We start from the raw sequence: 22,313 nt of genomic DNA on the forward strand, positions 1-22,313 counted from the left end.
CCAGATGTATATACTAGAAGCCACATTGAGAATAATGGCATAAGATACAAAACAGAGATAACAGTAACATGCTTTTCTTCTTTCAGATGCTGCAATAGTAGGAAACGTGCTGTGTTAATAGCTTTCCTAAGATAATTCATTTTACATGGCAGTCTTGATTTTATAGCTCTCCACAAAATATAGTTCCATACTGTGCTTTTCAAATAAAATGTACAACTTCAAAATTAATTATCAGGACTATTAGTATATATGACTGTCTAAGGAATAAAATATATAGTAAAGCAAAGACTAAGACAAGAGCATATACAAAAAAAATTTATACTTTTGAGGCTCTCACACTAATGAAGATCTCAGATGTGAATTAATTATTAGCAATTTAAATTACAAAGACAATGTATCACTTAAAGCTTATTTTAATTAGCCTTTATTATCAAATGTGCTTTTCCTTTATCATAATAACATGATTTAATTTTTCCTAGTTTATATGCTACTGAATACATCTAATTTCCCTTTAAAAATACTCAATGGTCTAAAATCAAATCAAGTCTTTCAACTACAAGTTTCAAACTTCAAGCTTAATAAGTCATGTAATTATTACTCATTCGTCCATCATTATCTATAACATGACATTATGTTTTCCTTAAACATTGTATGTTACTCTAAGGATATAACACTCTAAAATAATGCAACTAATAGTAAGGATGCCTTAAACAACTAAACTGATTTTTCATCAAAGACAATATAATATGTAAATAAGCATGTTAAATGTGTAATCCAATTTCCCACTGACTTATACAGAGGGTGCCAAAAAAATGCATACACATTTTAAGGAAGGAAAAAGCTGTATTAAAATTGTAAGTATACATACCGATAACAAAAGATGAATACAAATCACGTGTATAAAATTTTTTGGCACCCCCGGTAAAATTAATAAATGGGAGAAGTAATCCTGCAGGAAAAGAATTTATAATCCCCTGCAAGCAAACCAATTTGATAAAGAAACGATTGGTATAAATTCTAGAACTTGGTTACATAGCCCTGCATTTTTGTTGGTCGTGTTTTTGCGTTTTAGTTTGTATCTTCCTTTTGTCTCTAACTGCAAACCCCAGAGCTTGCATAACATGGTGAAGCTTCTGCCTCTTTCTCTGGCTGCCCCTCTTAGCAGGCTCCAACTAAAAGAAGGCTAGGGCAGGTGTTAGCAATGAGGTGGTCCCACTACAGACTCTAGCCATATGCTACTGATCATTCTGATGGTCGTGGCACAGGAGTCACCAGATAGCTATGCCAGTCAGAGCTTGGGTAACGTGTGAAACATTTATTTTTAGTTTTATGTAGTTGGTATTAAGTACATGGCTGCATAAAAAACGTTGAAGGATACCAGAGATAGAGTAGCTAGTAGCAAAATAAAGCTCATAAAGTAATTAACAAATTAAAATATTCAGAACTAGTATTCTTCATTTTTCCCATGAAGCTCTATTGTGTCTTCTCAAGGTTTATTCTTTGTGTAGATGGCAGTGTTAAGCTCCTCACATGGTGTTATTTAAGAGCAGTTTCTCCATAATACTTCCCTGAAAGTTTTCCAGAGAACTACCATTTCCCACTAGCCGTGAAATTTCTACCATCACAGTAATTCTTTCGGGTTAGGTACGAAAGATGGTACTGCGTACACGGGAAGAGAATGGGACTATCCCACTAATGAACTGGTCTGAGTGAATTTGTCAGATTAGCCAATTGACACTGTGGAAGAACTGACAGCTGGGATGGGAACAATACTAGATACAAACATCCATTTTATAGTTTTACAGCTTAAGGTTATTCCAGGTGAAAGGAACAAAGATGTCCACAGCAACATTTAAAATGCTGGTATCAAATGTACGATTTATGCACAGAGGGGTCTGTAGTAGGTTTATGTTTGATAGGACTCATAGTTTCCTCACACTCAGAAGCAAGGATATTATGAAAAAAGGATCTCCCCAATTACTTTGCTACAGAAACTCATTAAAAGTTGCAAGAGACCATAATCATGGCCTGAACAATCTGACCATATTCTCAACTGGCTCGAAGGTAGGAGTTATGAATTCGATCTACGTCCCACTGTCCAAAGGGGTGATTCTTCATCAGTTATAACTATTAGAACAAAATTTTGTAAGCATACACAACAAAGTTTTCTAATTATTTGTATGATTTCTACACTGACATGATTTGTATAATTTTGTTAAACCATAATTTAAATCTGCTTTTAAAATAGTTACTTTTTTCTAGAAAATATTAATGCCTATCATTAAAGAATAAAGCTAAAGAAATTTCACAAATACATTCATTTTATATGGGGAAGAGTTATAATGTATGAAGTACTAAATAAATGTTTTGCAACTATATTCCAGTTTGGTTTTTAAAAACTTTATGAATTTGTAAGATATAAATATATCTTATCCTCTTATAATTGTAAACAAAAAACCTCCTGTAAGGCAAGTCCCAGAACTAATCCATGATTCATTATCTAAACTTTAATTGTCACAACGCTTGAAATTCTGGGACCATATGGAAAATAATGAGTCCTAATAGGTCTAAGGTGAAAAGACGACAGGGGAGCAAGGAAGCCAGAAAACCGTCAATTCAGAATGCTTAGCAACTGCAACCCCATTTCCCCAGAGATCCAGAACAACGTGTTCTCGATGTTTTACTGGTTTTTGCTATCATCAAACTAAACTGCATGTTATTTCTCATTCTATGAAACAAAGATTAACATGAAAAGATAAAAACAAACCCAAAACCGATTTCTATAATTAAAAATGAAATGGGCTGACTGTTAATAAAAAAAGATAGCAATTTGGAGTTACCATAACAACCCTAGGCAACTGTTGACTGACATTGCAATCTGCTGCATTTTTATAAATAGCAGCTGATTTCTTCCTTTCAACTAGTTTTGGTACTTACTGGAGCTAATGGAACAACTGTGCTTTAAAACTATTTCACCCACCAAGCAGTGTACCTCTTCGCTGCTGTCACCGTCGTAACAATCATCCTCCAACTGGGTCACACTGGTGTCCTCTTTTAGATCCAAAACAAACGGGCACCCCTCTGGGGACATATTCTGAATCTTCCCATGAGGCGCTGATCGTGGTCTTGATGAAAAAGTGAAAATGTCCTTTGGGACAAGCTGGGTTTCCTCTGCCTGTTGGTCATGTTCATTGCTGGCTTCTAGCCACAGCTGTGAAGTGTGGCAGGAGTCATTCAGAAGTAAAGACTGTCTGCTGGACGCCAAATGGGGAATGTGATCGTGATTTTCGGGAAATATCCATTCATCTGACATTTGGGAAAGATGACAAAAATTAGAGTAGTGTTCCGTAAGTGTTAGTTTAGACAAGTAGATTAAAAATTCTTGTTGTTGAAACAGAGATTTAGTAAATAATGCCAAAGCCAAGGAACAATTTATCCACCACCTTGTCACCTGCCAAACATTTAACCCACAGATCGGTGCCTATACGACCTATATCGTAGCTATGGACAACTCATGTGAATTTCCTCACCATCTGAGCTGAAACACTGGCCGGGAAATTTGTAAGTCGGTAATAATTATCACCTGTCTTGCAGCAAGTTCTTTATAGTACAGTCTCATTAATTTGACATTTCAGAAGGGGGAACCTTTCAAATTTAAAAGGGTCTGACTTACAAGTATCTTCCTTTAACTGCAGGAGGAGAGACTACTTAATACACTTCTTTAAACAAAGTATCTGGGCCTTGTTCAGATTATAAATCGCGGAGGAGAGGAAACCATGAAAAGGTTGACAGCCTTTTCTGTCCATTCTGATAAAAACAGGACAATTCACAGACTAAACTGAATAGACTTTTCAAGTAATAGTATATCCAGAGAAATATTTGTTAATGTGACTGGTAAATTCTGCTGGTGAAAAAGACCTTTATGTAATTTTAGGAAAGAATGCTTTGATATGAAAATATTTTTGCACAGCATTATTTGTTTTCTTTAAAATTACTGTATACTACCACTGAGATACATTTTTATAAAAACTTAAAAAAATTAGAATCTTCTACTCAACATTGAGATAGAGTTTATAACTTTACAATCCAGGCTAACTAGAAATGACAAATCTATATAATGAATACTGTTTAAAACATGGTTACTTTCTTCTTCAGAATGACAGCGGAAAAAAGTTGAGCGTTTTCTCAACGTAGTCTATTTTTCTTGAAACTTACTTTTTGCTGCATTATGTCAATTGTGAAAATCTTACAAGAATCTGTTCTGCAGAACCACACGGTGGACCTGGTAATTTTACCTCTGACTCTTGAATCCTATCATATTTATCATCACAAGAAAAGTATTCAAGAGATATCCAAGATTTGCTAACTTGACTCTAAAACATATTCTACAAAAGCATAAGCATCAAGCAAACAAACAGACCTTTGATAAAAATAACATTGATCGCATAAATAAAATTGTATTCATCACAAATGTATTCATCTGTTTCTTAACCTAAGAGTATCATTATGTAACATAACTTACCTATAAAAAGGGCAAAAATGTACATTTCTTCAAGAAAATCTGTTAGGGACAAGGCTTTCATAATTTCAGGGACAGAGTCTGTAGGTAAATGGCGAATGGCAGGCTGAATCTACTTCACCTGACCACCTTCCCAGGGAACGTGGAGGGTCCTGAGTCAGTGTAGCTGGGGCAGGTGAAATTTATAGGTTCACCGGGCTGTCCTCCTTTGGAGAGCAAGCCCTTTTGCATGGTGCTAAGCACATAGCAGGTGCTTTGTAAACTAAGTAGGTGCTTTAATAGAGGTTGAAAAAGATTACAAAAGCATTATGTTGCGTTATGTTCATGGATGTGTAAAAAAAAATAGGAGAAAAGATATTGGTATTTTCATTATGCAATTAAACAACATGTATGACCTTTTGTCAAACATATTATTGACTGTCAAAAAGGCAAAGTAAAAGGAGTGCTTTTATATCAAACGAACTAATTATCTCACTACCACATGCTTTTTTGGAATTTGTAGTTTTACCTCAAAAATTTCCATATCAATTGTAATGAATAATTTGGTGTGTTTTCTTAGGAAAATATGTAAATTACTGTGTAATCACAATATTGCAGCAAACAAGATAAATGCAAGAATGATCACCTAAACATCTAATTAGTTTTCCTACACAGTCAGATTTATGCTAGAGACACTAATTGTGCCTAACATTTTAATGAAGGTTTCAACATTGCATAAATAAGACTGACAAACTACAAACAATTTTAATTTATTTTCCTTTTTTCCTTGCTCTAAAACAATTTGCCTTTGTAAAAGTACTACACACCTGCGAGGCAAGATATGTTTCTGGGCTCAGTGCTCTACAATCCAATCATCTCCATTATAAAGAGGACTGGAGAAATGCAACAAGAGATAATCTTTGGGGACGGGTGACAATGTCATATGAAAACTTCAAAGTTTTAAATTTTCATTCTGAACAGGACAATTGGCGCATTAAAATGTGAAAATAAAAATTCTTTTCCATCCACGCAAGTATGACATAAAATTGAGGTTAAAAGAAGATTTACAAAAATGATAGATTTTAGCAAATGACTGCATCACGACTTTTCAAAATGCCTGGGTTTGAAGTAATTAACATATTTATACCTTATTCGTAATGAACAATTATGGCATAATAAAGATGCAAACCTGCTTGATCAGAAGACTGGGGTGCTGGACTGCTGGGGTTCAATGTCCCTGCTCTTTGCTGGGACCCAGTGGTGAGAGCATTTGTTACTTTATCTTCATTCCTGTTATTTCCTGAAGAACTGCCTTTATTAGAATAAATATTTTACACTATATTACTTTTTTGATATTTATAAAAATTAATTTCTTTACCTTTTTTATTATGAGTTTCAGGTGTATAAAACAATACAATGATTAGACATTATGTTATCAGAAAGTGATAACCCCCTTCCCAGTCTACTACCCCTCTGCCATCGTATATAGCTGTTACTCTGCCACTGACTCTATTCCCTATGGTGTACTTTATGTTGTGACCACACACACACACACACACACACACACACACACGCGATGCCAAAAAATGTATACACATTTTAAGAAAGGAGAAAACTATTAGAATTGTAATACTCAATATATACCAATAACAAAAGATGAATACAAGTCACGTTTGACTTCTGCAATTACAAGAGGTGCTCAAAGTGGTTACCATCAGCGTCCAGACACTTCTGATTACGGTGAATTACTGCTTGAGCATCGTTGACCAAAGTGTCCACTTGTATCCATTGTTTTGGTACCACTGGTATATATATTTAATTATAGTTGACATTCAATATTGTTCTACATCAGCTTCAGGTGTACAGTGCAGTGGTCAGGCATCTACACAGTCTATGAAGTGATCCCCCCGATAAGTCCAGTGCCCATCTGGCACGCTACATGATCTTTACAACATGACTGATTATGTCCCCCACACTGTATTTCACAGCCCCGTGACTATTTGGTGACTACCAATTTGTACTTCCTAATCCCTTCACCTTCTCCGCCATCCCCTAACCCCTCCCATCTAGCAGCCATTAATTTTTTTTCTGTATCTCTGAATCTATTTCTGTTTATAAAAATTAATTTTTGAAGAATGGTATTAATTTGGTATATTTTTCTATATGATTACTGTAAAGCAAGTCAGAAGTGACACTATAAATTATATACAGTTTTTTTTTTTCAGTAGACTGCTTTAAGAACTCAGCTGCATTTTTGAAGATGTTCATCTTAAAGTTCCTGGATATTTGCATGGGGGACATTTTAGATTTAAGTTTTACAATATGTGACAAAAGGAATTCCAAAACACACATCATTTTCAAAGGGTCTTATATTTTGTTCTTTTGTTCCCCATAAAATGGAGTGTGTTTTCTTTAAATTGCAATTCTTACTGAACTCGACTCTTTTAAACCAAGCTCTTTCCATCAGCACCCTAAGAAAATGAGCACAGGCATTATAGCAGAATTAATTTTTCTATCCACTATTTTATAAAAATAACATGAAACAGAGCAAGCTGAATTTTGGCCTACCCAAGAAGGCTACATTTTTGAGAAATTATGGTAACAGATGTGTACATGGTATATTTTGGTCTTCATTTGGCATAGACTAATGCTCGTATATACAAATCTACACAAACATGCCTCAAATCCATTACTTAAAAGAATACCTTAACAGCCACCTATATTTGTCTCATGCTTTACTGGTTGCTAAGAGTTGAAATTTTAACCTATATTATATCCGATGGCAAGGAGTCCAAAGGGAGAGACAGCAAATACAAAAACAATCTGAAAAGGGCCCAATTTAAAAAGAAGAAATATAAATGAAACATGAAAAATTAAGAGTTATGTTCAATTTTAGTAATGTCTGCAGGCAGGAACTTGCTCTATCAAATTTGGGCCATTTGAAAAAAACAATAAGCTTATTTGGCCTTTGAGAGTAGAAGTTGGGAGTCCTTTATTTCTGCAGTACTGTCTATTTAATCCAGCATATCTCTGTTAGGGCTCTAAAGCAGTTCTTTTGCAGAAAATTTGATTTCCATAATCCCTGTAGAACAGACATTTATATTTTAAATGAATTGGTTCATAATCCTTTGAAATTTACAACCTGCAGAGAGAGATTCCATTGCTCTGAATAATATACAGATATAAGATAGTATTGAATCAGTCCCATACCGCTGGGTGTCTCTGTCCTTTCTTTGCTGGTGCTTTTTAACCGTAATCTTCTCCTGTTATTCTTCTTATCTGCTGATGTTTCTTGAGGGGGATGTGGCTGCATAATATGCAGATTGGCTGGTACATTTTCGTTTCAAAGAACAAAAAGCCAGAACAGAAAGTACTATATGGTTTGAAATAACTCAGTAAATACAATTATCGCTATAATGAGAACATTCATGTATCATTTTGACATTATGTAAAGCTGTTATCAAAAACGTATTCCTTCACAGAAAATAGGTGTTTACTCTTCTTCCAATATTAGGATTATATCAGGCTTTCGAAATTACTAATGCATTTCATTCACGTACTATAACCTTACAGAGAGCTACAAGTAATTTGATTAATGTTAATCATGCAACATGCTATATTAACAATACAAAAAATGAAATTGACAGCCAATACAAAGAATTCATTTCTTCCTTTAAAAGAGGAAGCGAAGTTAAGTATAGTGCAACAAGAACTTAGATGGTAGTTTCCAAAAGAACCCTGGAAAACTCGTACTATACCCAAAGAAGAATTCTTAAGTACAATTTAATACTGTAATAACAATAATATTCATAGCAGTACTTAATATTTACTGAATGCCTAATTTCTTGGCACAGTATGATGTGCTTGACTGATTTTTTTCTCCCTGAATCGTCACAATGACTATTTGAAGCAGTTGTTATTTATCACTACTAGTAGTCTTACAGGGCTTAAGAAACTCGATCAAGGTCTCACAGATAGGGGTAGGTCTCATAGACAGTGTTAAGGCCAATACTGAGTATCTGTGTTATTTATTCCTTATCTCAGTTTTATACTCCATGGGATATGCAGTTTGTAATAGTGCTCATTCGTAAATTAAAAAACATGAACCCAAATGCACCGCATTTCAACTCTCACAAAAGTCAGACTGGTAGGAGTGGAGAAACTAAAAGTGTTTGTTTGGTCAGCCCTGCGTTCTCTGGTCTCAGTTCTTTCCAATGATTACAGGTTGCAAATCACTTTACCTCTGTTAGCCTTGAACTCCCAATCTATAAAATGAGACAGTCTTTTCATCACCAACAGGGTTGTTTTAGCGTCAATGAGAGAAAATAAAGAGCACTTTACAAATGGGAAAGATTAATTGAAAGATAAAATTAAGAAAACTTAAAATGCAGTTTCTAAAATATAGTGATAAGAGGATGTGATATTATTTCCTCACCAGTCATCACAAAGTAGAAACACAGGGTACTGTAAGAATTTGAAATAATGCAATGAATAGGATGAAAGGTGTCAGAAGATAATGTGTGTATACCAGCATTCTAAACATTTTCATTTTTAAGTGATAATTCTTTGGATTTAAGATTTAGTGACGAATATAACTTCAGATTTATCTCAACAAGAACATGCTCACTATTTTCACTAGCCATCAATCTTTATGCATGATTCTTTCTTACCAGGAATAGGTACAGTCTGCTTTATTTGGCGAGTATTTTCTTTATCTCCTTGTTCCTCAGACTCAGATGTCAGCAAGGTTGACATTTCTGCACTGTTAACACCCTTCTCTACTGTGGATGGCGGGCATGATTGGTTATTTTTGGACCCAATGAATCTCATTGTCTATAAGGAAAAAGAATGAATCTGTACATTAAAATACAGGAATTGCATTTATTTCCTGTTGATTTTACATAGAAAAATAATATTTAGACAAATAAAGACTGAAGGAAAAAATGAGAGGAAACGAGGTTAAAAAGTTGATGGAGAGGAAAATTATAGTAGAAAATTAGAAAGGAGAAAAATAATGTGAGATGAAATGGAAGAATGTCTCATAGACACATAAATAAAAATGTGTTTTTTTGCTACAGTCCATCTTTAGTAGGTAGGAGTTGAATTGAAAATCACTGTGTATATCAGAAATTCAAAGGAAATTAAAAATAAAAATATAACATCTGAGAATCTGTTCATTGTAAGGTGTCTGGTGATGATCCAACTCTTTGAAGAGACCACAAAATGTGCTCATATATATGTATTTACTTTTAAGTTTTGTGAACATAACTTTTAATGAAAAGAATACTAAAAAATGTTAACTGTGTTGACATGACCAAAAGGAAACAATTTTGAGGTCTTTTAAAATCCAGAATTTCTGTTCAAAATTTACTCACGCTTCTGCTTTTGGCTTATAGTCTCTCTCGCTCTTTTATCCCCCTGCACTGGGAATAAACCCTTCCCTTCCCATGCCACTCATGTGTAGATAAGCCCTTCAAACCTTGTTCCTACCTCACTGGCTATCCTGTTATTTCTTCTGCCAGAGAGTGGAGGTGGTCCCAGAACTTTGGATCCAAAGGCGATATGACAAACATCCGGATTTTTATTGTTCCGCACATTACCTGTTCCTCTGTTAACGAGCTGATCTGTTTCTTTAAAGGAAGGTAATAAAAGTTCATTAATGGGGGTAATGGAAACATCACGTTGCAATATTTATGGGAGTACAGTCCGGGTGTCATGTGATCCGAATCTCCCCTCCCCCTGGGAACTTATTACAAATGCAGAGACTGGGGCCCAATATCACATCTGTAGAATTAGAATCTTGGGCTGGCAGTTGGAGGGAGGCAAAAATCTATAATTTTAACAAGTTCCACCATGATCATTTAACAAGCTCACTATCATTCGAGAATCATGACCACAAATGTTTTTCCTCAAAAAAAGGAAAAATTACTAAAAGAACATCTTATTGTTTTCTTCAAGGAAATAATTTAAATAAAATTATTCAACTCAATTGAACAAATATATGCTTGAGTGCTTTCTCAGGCATTTCCTAGATGTTGTCAGTGACACAAAATAGATAAAACATATTACTTGCCCTCTGGGAGTCTGAAGGGAGGTGACATTACAAGTGAACAGGTAACTAACATAAGGCAGACCAGTGGAAATGAAGAATGTGACCTCTTGAATGGACCTGGGATGACTGATAAGATTTCAAGAATGAGATGTAGGGTGCCCTAGACAGAAGAAAGTGCCTGAACGAAGGCATGGAAGAGTGAGAGGGTATGATATGCTTGGGGAATAAAAATGAAATCACCAGTTTAGTGGGAAGGATAGACTAGGATCACATTGAAAAGAGACTTAAAATGCTAAGAGTCTATTCTAAACTTGGTAGGCAACAGGGAATCACTGAAGGTTTGGGGGAGAAAGACAGTAAACGGGTATGAGACTGGCGTGCTCACCAAACCCTGCCATCTTCTCCTTCTGGGCACAGATCTCAATTTCATTTCTGAGCCTTCCCTGCAGTTACACGGGCCATTTGACTGAGATCTGCTGATGGAATGTGAGAAGTGGTGTGTGAGAAGTGTAAACCACTTTCTGGCTCCTAAAACCTCCTGCATAATCCCCTCTGCTCTCTCTTCCCTCGTTTCTTGACAAGATGCAGAAGATTCAGTGAAGGACTTCAACGCCTCCAGAGGAGCTGCTAGATGAAAGGAGTCTGGGTCTCTGAATATGGAGGGCTGAATATGGAAGGAACTCCTGAGTAGACCAGGACTGTGGGATGCTTTGTGACTGTTGTTGCCTCCTCGGACCAAAAAACCAGGTGAGGGTGATGGCTCTTCACTCCAAACACTACCCACAACCTAGGAAACCTTCTGCTTGTGCCCCACTGGCAAGGCAGGACCAACTTGAATATTATGTTGGCACTGAATGAGTCCACATTTGTCCTACAGTCCTGGACATACATGAGTGACTGGCCACTTCCTGTCTGATCCATTCCTCTGAAAAAATTCCTATAGTTAGCTAGCTGATCTCATTGGCCTCGGCCTACAGCTGCCATTTTACAAGTGGTAGAATTAAAATCCACTCCTCTGCAACAGCATGAGAAAAGGCACGAAAGTTGGTGAACACATATCATGTTTAGGAAACTCCAAATATTTAGACCTGAGTGGAAGTAGTATGTGTGGGTACATGGGTATTTTGGGGTCCGTTTTGTGTTTGTGACAGATGAAGCTGAAGAGATGGGCAAGGGATAGACTGCTGAATTGATCTGAAAGATTTTCTGCTGGACAGAAGATCTGAAGTGGTAAGGAGATATACCATTCCCGTTTTCTCCAAATTCCTGAAGCTCTATTAGGCAGAAGACAGATTCCATTTGTCCAAAGGGCAGAATCAGAACTAATGAGTAGAACAATTTACTTCCAAAAGCTTTTAGTCCAACATAAGAAACATTTTTATTTAATTAAAGCCTATCTGGTATTGAGGTGGTGTCTTTCCTGTCACTTTGACAGTGTTCAGGCAGAAGTCTGGAAAGCTATTCTGCATACTGTAAGGCAGATGCAGATATCAGGTGACTCCCTAATTTCTACCTCTAGTGTGGTGCTCTTTTCTGAGCGCCGCTCCTTGTATCCAGTAGCCTTCTTGACAAGGGCCTCTTTGATGTCTCAAAGACACTGCAAACTGAAAACTTGGTCTAATCCAGTTTGAAAAGCCAGAGTCCAGGTGTCATTCTCGATCCCTCCCTCCATCCTCTCCATATCCAATCCATGTCCACTCCCACCTCCTCCACCAGCACTGCAATCCAAGTGACCTCCGTCCTTCTCCTGGATGACAACAAAGGCTCTCAAGTTTTCTACTGTGTCTACTCTGTCCACCATCCCGTGCCTTCTCCAAAATGCATCCAGAGCGACCTCACACTAACATAAATCTGATTGGGTCATTCACTTTCCTCACTTGAAACTTTTCAATGACCTCCCTGCTGCTCTGAGGATTAAGAAGAAAGTCCTCAAAATCGCCTGCAAAACCCTGCATGTTCTGTCTTTGCGTTCATACCTTACACCTCCCATTTTCTGCTCTCTCCACAGACTGGCCTCTGCAGTGATTCCTGCCTAGCAGAGCATTCGTGCATGCTGGTCCCCACAGCTAAAAGACTCTTCCTTTTCTCCTTGGCTTCTATGGTTCAGCTCATGTACACATCCTCAGACAAGGCTTTCTGGACTTTTCTGACTAGGGCAAATTCTGCCACTATAGGTACTGCCATATCCTTTCCCTCGCAGGACTTGACAGAACTACAATTTTACTTGTGTTTATGCGTTTCTTTGACAATATGTGCTTCAGTAGATACAAACTCAGTAGCCTGCTTTGTCACCCCTGAATTGCCAGTACCTAGCCCCATGCCTGACACAGAATAGGCACATAATAAATCCTTGCTGAGCATAATGAATGAATCATTAAATGTAATGGGCCAGAAGGGAAGTTGGATTAAATGACTAAGTATTTCTAACTATGATTAAAATTTCATTTTAAGAAAAATCCACCCGAGAGTTTTATGTGTAAATTGAGGAGGAAGACTGAACAAGACTGGACAATTGCCAGGATGTGGGGGATGAGAGAGAAGGGTCAACAATGACCAAGACGTAGATATTTACATGAATAGTGTGGCTCTCAACAGCAGCAATGCTATGGTACCACTCAGATGCTCATTCAGGTTACAGGTGAAATTTCATAGTGTTAACAAATAGACTTGGTTACGTGCACATCTGTATTTTTTCCCCCAGTCATTCATAAATATCCATTTGGAGTCAACAAGACACTGTTAGTCTCTCAGGATCAATAATTGACATGACACTCAAATTTCAGGCCAAATGGAAAACGTTATTATAGGCTCATCATTTGTACCTTTTGTGACCAATAGAACAAATCCTGGACTATTGATTTTGTTCTCAAATGTGAATTTCCCCAGAAACAGCCAACGGAGGCCACTGAAGGACTGTGTAGGATATGGAATCGGCCTAAATGGGAATTTTCAGTACTAGGACAATGAGGCTATAGGGATAGCTTTCTGTTCAAACATCTTACAGTGGCAATTTCCCTTGATCTTTTTTTCGTATTCTTTATCTATATACAGGTTCCCCTCAATTAATTTAAGTTCCTTTGAGTGGAAAGACCATTTATTTGCTACTGTATGTAGTCCCATCTGCTGGGCCCAGCAGAGCACATGGTAGATAATGGATAAATCTCACCAAAATTGAGGACAGTATCCAAGATTAAAGGGAGGGTTTTAGAGGGGGTGGAGTGAAGGACTATTTAAAAACCATCCTGAAAAAGGCACAAACTTAAAGTTATAAAATAAATAAGTCATGGGATGTAATATACAGCATGGCAACTATAGTTAATTATTGCATATTTGAAAGTTGCTAAGAGAGTACATCTTAAAAATCACCATCACAAGAAAAAAATGTTTTTGGAACTATGTTAACTAGACTCATTGTGGTGATCATTTCACAATATATACAAACATTGAATCATTATATTGTATACTTGGAACTAATATATAATGTTATATGTAAAGTATACCTCAATAAAAATAAAAAAGTCAAACTGACACAGTTCTAGTTATAATTCCAACAAAATGAACACATCATCTAGTTCATAGTTGTTTAAAAATTAAAATTCTTAAATACCTTGAATTTCTTAGAGGAACTGCTTTCTATAGTGGATATCCAGTGATTCTGAGAAAACATGCCTAAACCTGATATGATATAGTCTCCTAAATCACAGAAAAGTAGATGTTATTCTGTATTTTATAAGAGGAACTACTATAGGATTTCTTTAGAGTAATCTCCTACTGTGTATTTAAAATTAAATCTATTTTTTTAAATGTTAATACACTTTTTTCCCACAAAGTATACCAATACTCTATTTAGTATCTCTTTAATGAACAGATGTTTTTAAACGTACTAGTACTAGTAACACACATTCTTAAAGCCTATTTCACTTTATTCTCTTTATAATCTTATCAATTGTCATAATTATCTCTATAAATATGTATCATGCTATATATCTGTTATAATAGGGTCCTAATTAAAAACTACAAGGAAAAGTAATTTAGACTTCTGGTTTCTAAAATAAAAAGTACAAGAGACAAAGTTTCTATAATGAGAAAATCTTAATAAAACTACAAGCAGAAATGCATGCCTTTTGAATTATAAAAGGAGCTCTTTTAAAGCTGATATCAACATGCATAATATAAGGTTAAAATCAAGATTAGATTAAAGTCATGCTCTAGGCATTTCATTTTCTTGAGTTTGCAGAAAATGAACTTGGTGTAGGTTAGAGATGTTACCATTAATTATTTTGCTATTTTACTGAGGGGTACATGCCTTTGTAGTTAGATTATAAAACCTGAGGGTCTACTCTCTAATTGCCTTTTAGAAAAATAAACATTCATTTTTGTCTCCAGATATTCTGTCTTAATTATTATAGCCATTTACAGTTTGCAGGTTCTTCAACGCTTAACCAGAAAAACCTGCTGAATTTTCAACTCTAATCATTGAGGACTGAAGACTTACATCACGCTGAAGACTTACGACTATTATCTAATAATCAAATCAGAATTAAACTTGCTACCAGAATCTTGTCTTTGAATTAATTTTCTTTAATTATATGTGCATTGTTATAAAGAATGTCAAAAATACAAAAGAAAGGCTGATCTACTACAGCAATATTGTTTTAGACAAGGTACTTAACCTTTCTAAATCTCACCTTCATTCATAATATTGGGATGATAGTACTTAAATCATGGGTTTTTGTTAGATTATATGAAACATGCATATAACATGCTCAGTACTGTGATTAGCAGGGAATAAATGCTTACTAAATGTTATTAGTATCTTCCATCTTTGAATAGCATTTAATAATTGGCAAAGTCCATTCACAATCCATTTATTCCTTCATTCCCCCATTCTTTGAGTTGTGACAGGCACCTACTCTGGGCAGCCATGGCTCTAGGAAATAAGACAGGGCGTAAGGTGGATACATCACCTCCTTCAAAGAGCTCACAGTCTCACCAGAGACAGATATTAAAGCAAGTAATCCATAAACAACTACATGATTACAACTGTGATAAGAGTTATAAAGGAAAAGTTCAAAGCGTTCCAAGTGTGTTTAACAGACGGCTGGTGTGTAGTCTATGGGAGCAGAGATCAAAAGAAAGGTGGATATGATGATCCATACAAGATCTCTGCAATTTCCAACCACTTTGTGTGATATTATCCCATCTCCACAGCTGACGAAACCGAGGCTCACAATATTTTGAGATCTGTTCACACAGAGCAGGGGCTCAGAATCCAAGTGTTCCAGGCTTCTTTCTGCTTCTTTTCACCACATATAAGGCTGCCCTTGGTGGCCCAGGAGGGCACTGCAGATGATTTTTCCTATATCCACTATTTATTTTCGGTGCAGTTTTGTGATGCCATCTAACTAAAAATTTTTGATTTGCCATCTGAAAAGTAGCTTAATGATTATATAGCTTAATACCAGAACTTCATAAATATGACAATTTATGTATGTGATGAAGACTAATGGGGTTTATGAGGAGTCAAGTATAGAACATAATACTGTAATGTCCTTTTTTAGAGGAAAGAGTTGCATTAGGGGAGGGACAAGCTAATGTGGTTAGAATGCCAGGCAGGGAACAGCTATGTGACAAGGAGGCACAGGTAGAATGTGGGGGAAACTCTGGCTAATTTGAGAGTGCATGTCCTATGCAAAATATTTTAGTTAAGAACTTGTTTTTAGATCAGTTGGAGGACTGTCAATCTGTAACGTCTGGACGCACAAGTGAGTAGGTAAATTACTAAAGCAGGAAAGGTCCTAAGTGATTAAAATCAGTCTTTGCAAAAATTTAAAAGCAGTATTTAGCTTTATCTGATTAATAAAAGTTTAAGACATTTTTGAAAGGCAATAAAATAATATTAAAAAGTAACAATATCTCTTTCTCCTCTGACATTGAGTAGAACCTTAGACAATGTAAAAACACCATCTGTGCAAAGTTAGGACACGTCAACAAGATAAAAATAATAAAGTACAAGATAGTACTATTTTTCACAGTCTTAATTTATTTAAAAGTTATAATTAGGCTAGTTTCTGCTCTTTATTCTTAATGACTAAAGAAACATTTTTAGGTAAACAATTTTATCATTTCCAGAAAACTTTCCATTTTAAATAAAGAATACAGCTTATATATAATTTAGGCTTTGGCAGATAATCGCCATCATTTGGGTTTGAAAATAGACGCTACCTTTAACACAAGAAGGCTTCTCAGAAGATAATCCTGAAAACTAGTAGTGAGAAATTGCATAATGGGCGTCAGTAGTTAAGAATGGCTCTCTGAAATCAGATTGCCTGGTCATCCCAGCTCTACCACTCACTAATTACTTTACTTCTGGGAGCCTCAGTTCCTTCATCTACAAAGTGGAGATTATGATGGTTTCTACATGAAAACGTGTGTGAAAGGATTAATAGGATATACTATGCCAAATGGTTAATTGTATGTATCAACGCGACTGGGCCACAGGGTGCCCCAATTAAACATTATTCTGAGTGTGACTGTGAGTGCTTCTGGATGAATTTCACATTTGAATCAGTAGACCGAATAAAGCAGATGGCCCTCCCAAATGTGGGTGGGCATCCAATCTACTGAGGGCCTGAACAGAACACAAAGATGGAGAAAGGGAGAATGTGATCTCTGCTTGACTCCTTGAGCTGGGACATTGGTCTTCTCCCACCCTCAAACTGGAACTTTCACCATCAGCTCTTCTGGTTTTCAGACCTTCAGGCTCGGGCAGGAACACCACCACTGACTCTCCTGAGTCTCCAGCTTGCTGACTGCAGATCCTGAGACTTCTCAGTCTCCATAATTGTGAGAGCCAATTCCTTATAATAAGTCTGTCTCTGCCATATGTATATTCCAGAGAAACAGAAACACACACACACACACACACACACACACACACACACACACACAGAGAGAGGTGCCAAAAAAATGTACACATTTTAAGAAAGGAAAGAAACTACTAAAATTACGCTGATGGAAACCACTTTGAGCACCTCTTGTAATTGCAGAAGTCAGTCATGACTTGTACTCATCTTTTGTTATCAGTACATATTATTACAATTTTAATATAGTTTTTCTTTTCTTAAACTGTGTATATATTTTTTGGCCATATATATAAATATATATATATATATTATATATATATTTATTTATTTTTTTCTGACTAATATACTATGTAAAGGGTTTAGTGCTTGAAACACAGTAAAAACTCAGAAAACATTAGCTATGATGATAAAGAAGAAGATGATGTGATCATGATGATTTATTGCTTAATATATTTACCTGCTCAAATTGTTTGGCTAGTATTTTAGTCATTCATTCGATCATTTAATCAACAAATATTTACTGAGCTCCTGACAGGTGTTAAGCATTGAATTAGGTGCTATGGATACAACACAAAATAGGACCCAGGTAGTTTTGAAGCTCAAATTCCAGTGTGGGAAACAGCAATAAGCAAATAAATAAACAAGAAAATATCAGGTAATGATAAGTGCTGTGATAAAAGTAAAAACAGGGTGATGTTAGAGTGTCTTAGGGTTTATTGGAGGTCATTAATAATGATAGTATCATGTTCAACACTAATGAAAATGCATGTCAGTATAGTTCATACTGATATAGTATAGATTATCATATATATTTCCCTATTATACCATAAACAACTTTAATATTTAACTATACACTTAAACATTTTATCGGGTCAATAATTCTGGATTTCCTTCCCATGATATATTTTAAATAAAATATTGACATTAAATAGAGAAATATATTTTAATTTTATAGCAATTCTTTGGGTTTGCAAAAGACAGAAAAGTATACAGAAGAAATAGAAATGTCTCATAATTGCCCTAACATAATAAATCATGAATATATTTAGAAAAGTAAAATTCTCTAACAGAGAAAGATATTATATGAAAAATAAAAGTCTTACATCCCTTCCCCTGCCTCTGATAGTTTCTGTTCCTAAAGGTAATTATTAAGTTTCTTGTGTTTCCTTAAAAAAATGTATGCATGTACCAGCATCCCCAGGCAACTATCTTTTATATTAATATTTACATCAATGGGCTCATATGGAAACAGCATATTTAATAGATTATTTCTGACACGGCTTAGAGAATTTTCCAGACTATCACAAGCAGATCAGGTCATCTGTATACCTGCATACATAGTATCCTATGGTGCAGATATTTAATCAATTCCCTGTTATATCTCTAGGTTTTTGTTATGATAAGCAAAGCTGTAATAGACATCTAAAAGAGAAATGTAAAGATTGGAATCAGTCAATCGTGTAAAAGTAGCACAATTATAAAACTGGTTAAATGTTATTTTTCATATTTAACATTATGTTTTATATATCAAAGATTTTTCAACATTTGGCAAAATTCACTATAAATGATTTGTGCTACAACAGATTTCACAGATACTGGATCAATATCCATACTAAATTCCTTTCACATTAAAAAAAAATTTTTAATGAAGGAATGTGACTAGCGATGCCTTATTTATACTAAACACAGGGAAAGAGGATATATAATTCAAAAGTAAGAGATGGTCGAGTTTACTCTGAATTCTTACCAGACATTGGAACTACAAATTGTGGCATCTCTTTAACCAACAATGCTAATCCAAGGCTTACCAAATGTCTGAGTTTAGAAAAGAACAAATTAAAGAGTGTCTTGTTTTTTTCTGAAGTCAGAATCAAACTCCTTTTTCTTTTAGGTTCTTCTTTGCAGATTTTTTTGCTTGATTTGAATTTTGCTTTCAGAATGTGGAACCCAAAGAAGAAATTCTAATCAGAATCTCACCAATGCCAACTATAGTTAGATGATGTTCCATGTTTTTGTTGGATGCATTAATTTACCTGAATTGTGCTAGGACATAGGGATTCCAGTTTCTTCTTATTTAATAAAGAGTAAAAATTCAACGCTGCTGTGGAAAGAAGGGCACTTGAGAAAACTGCCCCCTAATTTTTAAGTAAATTACTAGTGTTGATTTGTGCTTAGCAGACCATTACATTACATCTTGTTATTAGCTGAATGAGCAACTTCAATAACCAGACCTGAACCTCTGGTTCACTTAAACTGGGGTCCCATTAATGAAAATAAGATCACCAGATCTCAGTCTTCTGCAGACTGTCATTAGCTACTATGCACCAGGAATTGACAAAGTGAAGAGTGTGAATGTGTGGTAACTTTGGCTTTATAGAAACCCAATTATTTTATTAATTTCATTAAATCCTCTTGATCAAGTTATATGACATTCGACAAAATGTACTCTAAAGCAGAAGTTTCCATGTTTCCTGTTTTGCTCGGGTGAACATGCTAGAAAGTATCCATAGGAAACAGGTGCTTCCTCCTGTAGTGGCTTTATTGGGATCTCTGAGTTGGTGCATTTATAATAAAATATCACAATTTACATAAGTACTGTACAGTCAATCACAAGAGCACACAGTCATTGCTCGTGCAATTCAAATCTCATCATGGGGAGTCCATTTGTTTTCTTCAGAAAGACACAAACACACAGAGTTCAAATGAAGAAGTATCTCCTGGCTTTTCCATGATTAAAAAGTCTGTCCGTGGGCACTACCCATTAGCTATACCTTTCAAATAAAATATCTTACACAGAAAACAATTATTATCACATTAATTTATAGTACGTTTCAAAGTCCACAAATGTCAAAATTAGCATTTGAAAATTATTTATTGAAAAATTATCGAAAACTACTTATTATTTTATACAATAATTTTGTATAAAATTATACAAAGTTCAATGTATGTTCATGTAATCTTAGCTGCCATATGTGTGCAATGAGATTTCCTTAAGAGGAACAATAATAAACCCTATGGTTATAAATGAATATAAATATAATTGGGATTTCAAAGGACAGAAGAAATATGCTATTAGTTGGCTATTATTAATTTTCTGTATATACGGCTCAAGTTAACTATTATCATGCATTGAGAGCCCATTGATGGAATTTTCAAAATATAAACTAATATTCTATTCTACAAGTCGAGATCAAATATGACCTATGAAAAAGTTCCTGTTTAATTATAATATTGAATTAATGATGCAATTAATATTTATTCAAACTCCTCTTTAATCTCGGGCATTATAAGTGTCCTTGAATTTTAAATAAAATAAAAAAAGACACTTAAAAAATCTGGATATAGACTTACATTTTCATTTAAAGGCATAAAAAATTCTTAAAACTTTAAGCTACAGAGAAGAAAAATAGAGCATTTAGTTGCAGAGTTATCTGATAGGCTTTACAGTTTAGTCATTTCTGTTACTGAAAGCTATCACACACAGCCTATTAGGTACAGACAGTGTTTGGCTATTGAAAACGCTCTCACTCATTTCATTCTGTGGGGAATATTCCATTAAGATTGAATTGTGACCCAAGGTATTTCCAGTGGCTGTCTGGGTAGTGAGATCTTTTTCATCCTTTTATTTACTTTCTAAAGGTCCTTTAATGAACATGGATTGTATATGTTCTCTCTTTCTCTCCCCCTTCTCTGTCTAAAGATAGAATATATAATAAACATACAAATTCTCATTACTTGTGCTCTCATTGCTATAAAAAAGTCCTGCCTAAAGCTGACAATTGTAGAAGCAGGTGATGGAGATGTAGGGGTTCATTATGTATTCTCTCTACTGTTCTGTAAGGTTGGAAATTTCATAATAAAGGGCTTAAACCTGTAATGCCTATTTACCCACAGTCCTCTGTCAAGGTTTATACTGAAAAAGTCCCAATTCTCTGTAGGAATATACAATTTATGACAGGTAATGCTGATGAGGATTCATATATAGAAAATTCACTAGAATAAATAAATATAGGATATCTCTATCTCTATCTATCTCTATCTATCTATCTATCTATCTATCTATCTATCTATCTATCTATCTATCTATCTATCTATCTATCTAGAGAGAGAGAGACAGAGAGAGAGAGAGAAAAACTGAGTCCATTTTGGTAACCCTTTTATTTCATCATGGTTATCTCCTTTCTCCTGTTTCCACTTTGACCTCTCTGAAACTTTGACCACTCCCTCTTCCCCATCTGTTATATGAGAATCACCAAGTCCTGCCAGTTTCTCCCCTGTAGTTTCTCTCAGGGTCATCACTTTCCACTTTCACAGCCTCTTGTCATTTTATGCCTACATTGCTGCAAAACACATCTTAGTTGTAATCCTTAATCTCTGGTCTCACTTGACTTAAAAATTAATCTTGAATCCTGATATCAAATTCAACTTCCTAAAAAGGAAGTTATCATTGCTCTATTTTAAAAACATGAGGCACACCCTTCCTGTAGTCTGCCAAACCAGCCATCCTCCCTACTCAGGCCATTCCTCTTTTTAATCCCTCAGTAAACTCATCCATGCACTTGGCTGTCTCCTTACGTCTGCTCAGTCTTCTGCACCATATTATACGTCCATAACTGTTACATTCATCTATTATAAACACTTATACAAGTATGTTGAATACTTTCAAGATCTATTTCCTACATAAGTGTCCTGTTATGACCATCATTTAACCTTCCTCTGAATTATTTCCGTGTTTATGAGTGTCATCTAAACCATATGACCTTTGTGGGGATAAGTGATCCACTGGTTTTCAACTCTGGCTGCACATTAGAATCGCTGGGGGAGTTAAAAAAAATCAAACCATCCTAGGACAATTAAATCTGAATCTCTGGGGATGAAGCATAGACATTAAGAAAGA

General features: G+C 35.4%; 1 protein-coding gene across 5 annotated transcripts in view; it reads right to left on the reverse strand.

The window, feature by feature from the left end:
- The window catches only part of CFAP20DC (CFAP20 domain containing), a 235,842-nt gene that overhangs the window by 77,078 nt on the left and 136,451 nt on the right, over positions 1-22,313 (reverse strand). For 3 of the 5 annotated variants that reach the window (XM_033132750.1, XM_033132748.1, XM_033132746.1), the window contains exons 8-12: positions 9,989-10,122; positions 9,169-9,331; positions 7,709-7,825; positions 5,688-5,810; positions 2,993-3,306 (exon numbers count right to left, since the gene is read on the reverse strand). In XM_033132750.1, coding sequence (XP_032988641.1) covers positions 2,993-3,306; positions 5,688-5,810; positions 7,709-7,825; positions 9,169-9,331; positions 9,989-10,122 — 851 coding nt within the window. Of the gene's footprint in view, positions 1-2,980; positions 3,307-5,687; positions 5,811-7,708; positions 7,826-9,168; positions 9,332-9,988; positions 10,123-22,313 lie in introns of all 5 variants that reach the window. The other 2 variants (XM_033132749.1, XM_033132747.1) reach the window with 1 other exon arrangement.

Source organism: Rhinolophus ferrumequinum, chromosome 17 (genome assembly GCF_004115265.2).
Source record: "Rhinolophus ferrumequinum isolate MPI-CBG mRhiFer1 chromosome 17, mRhiFer1_v1.p, whole genome shotgun sequence".
Lineage (NCBI taxonomy): Eukaryota > Metazoa > Chordata > Mammalia > Chiroptera > Rhinolophidae > Rhinolophus > Rhinolophus ferrumequinum.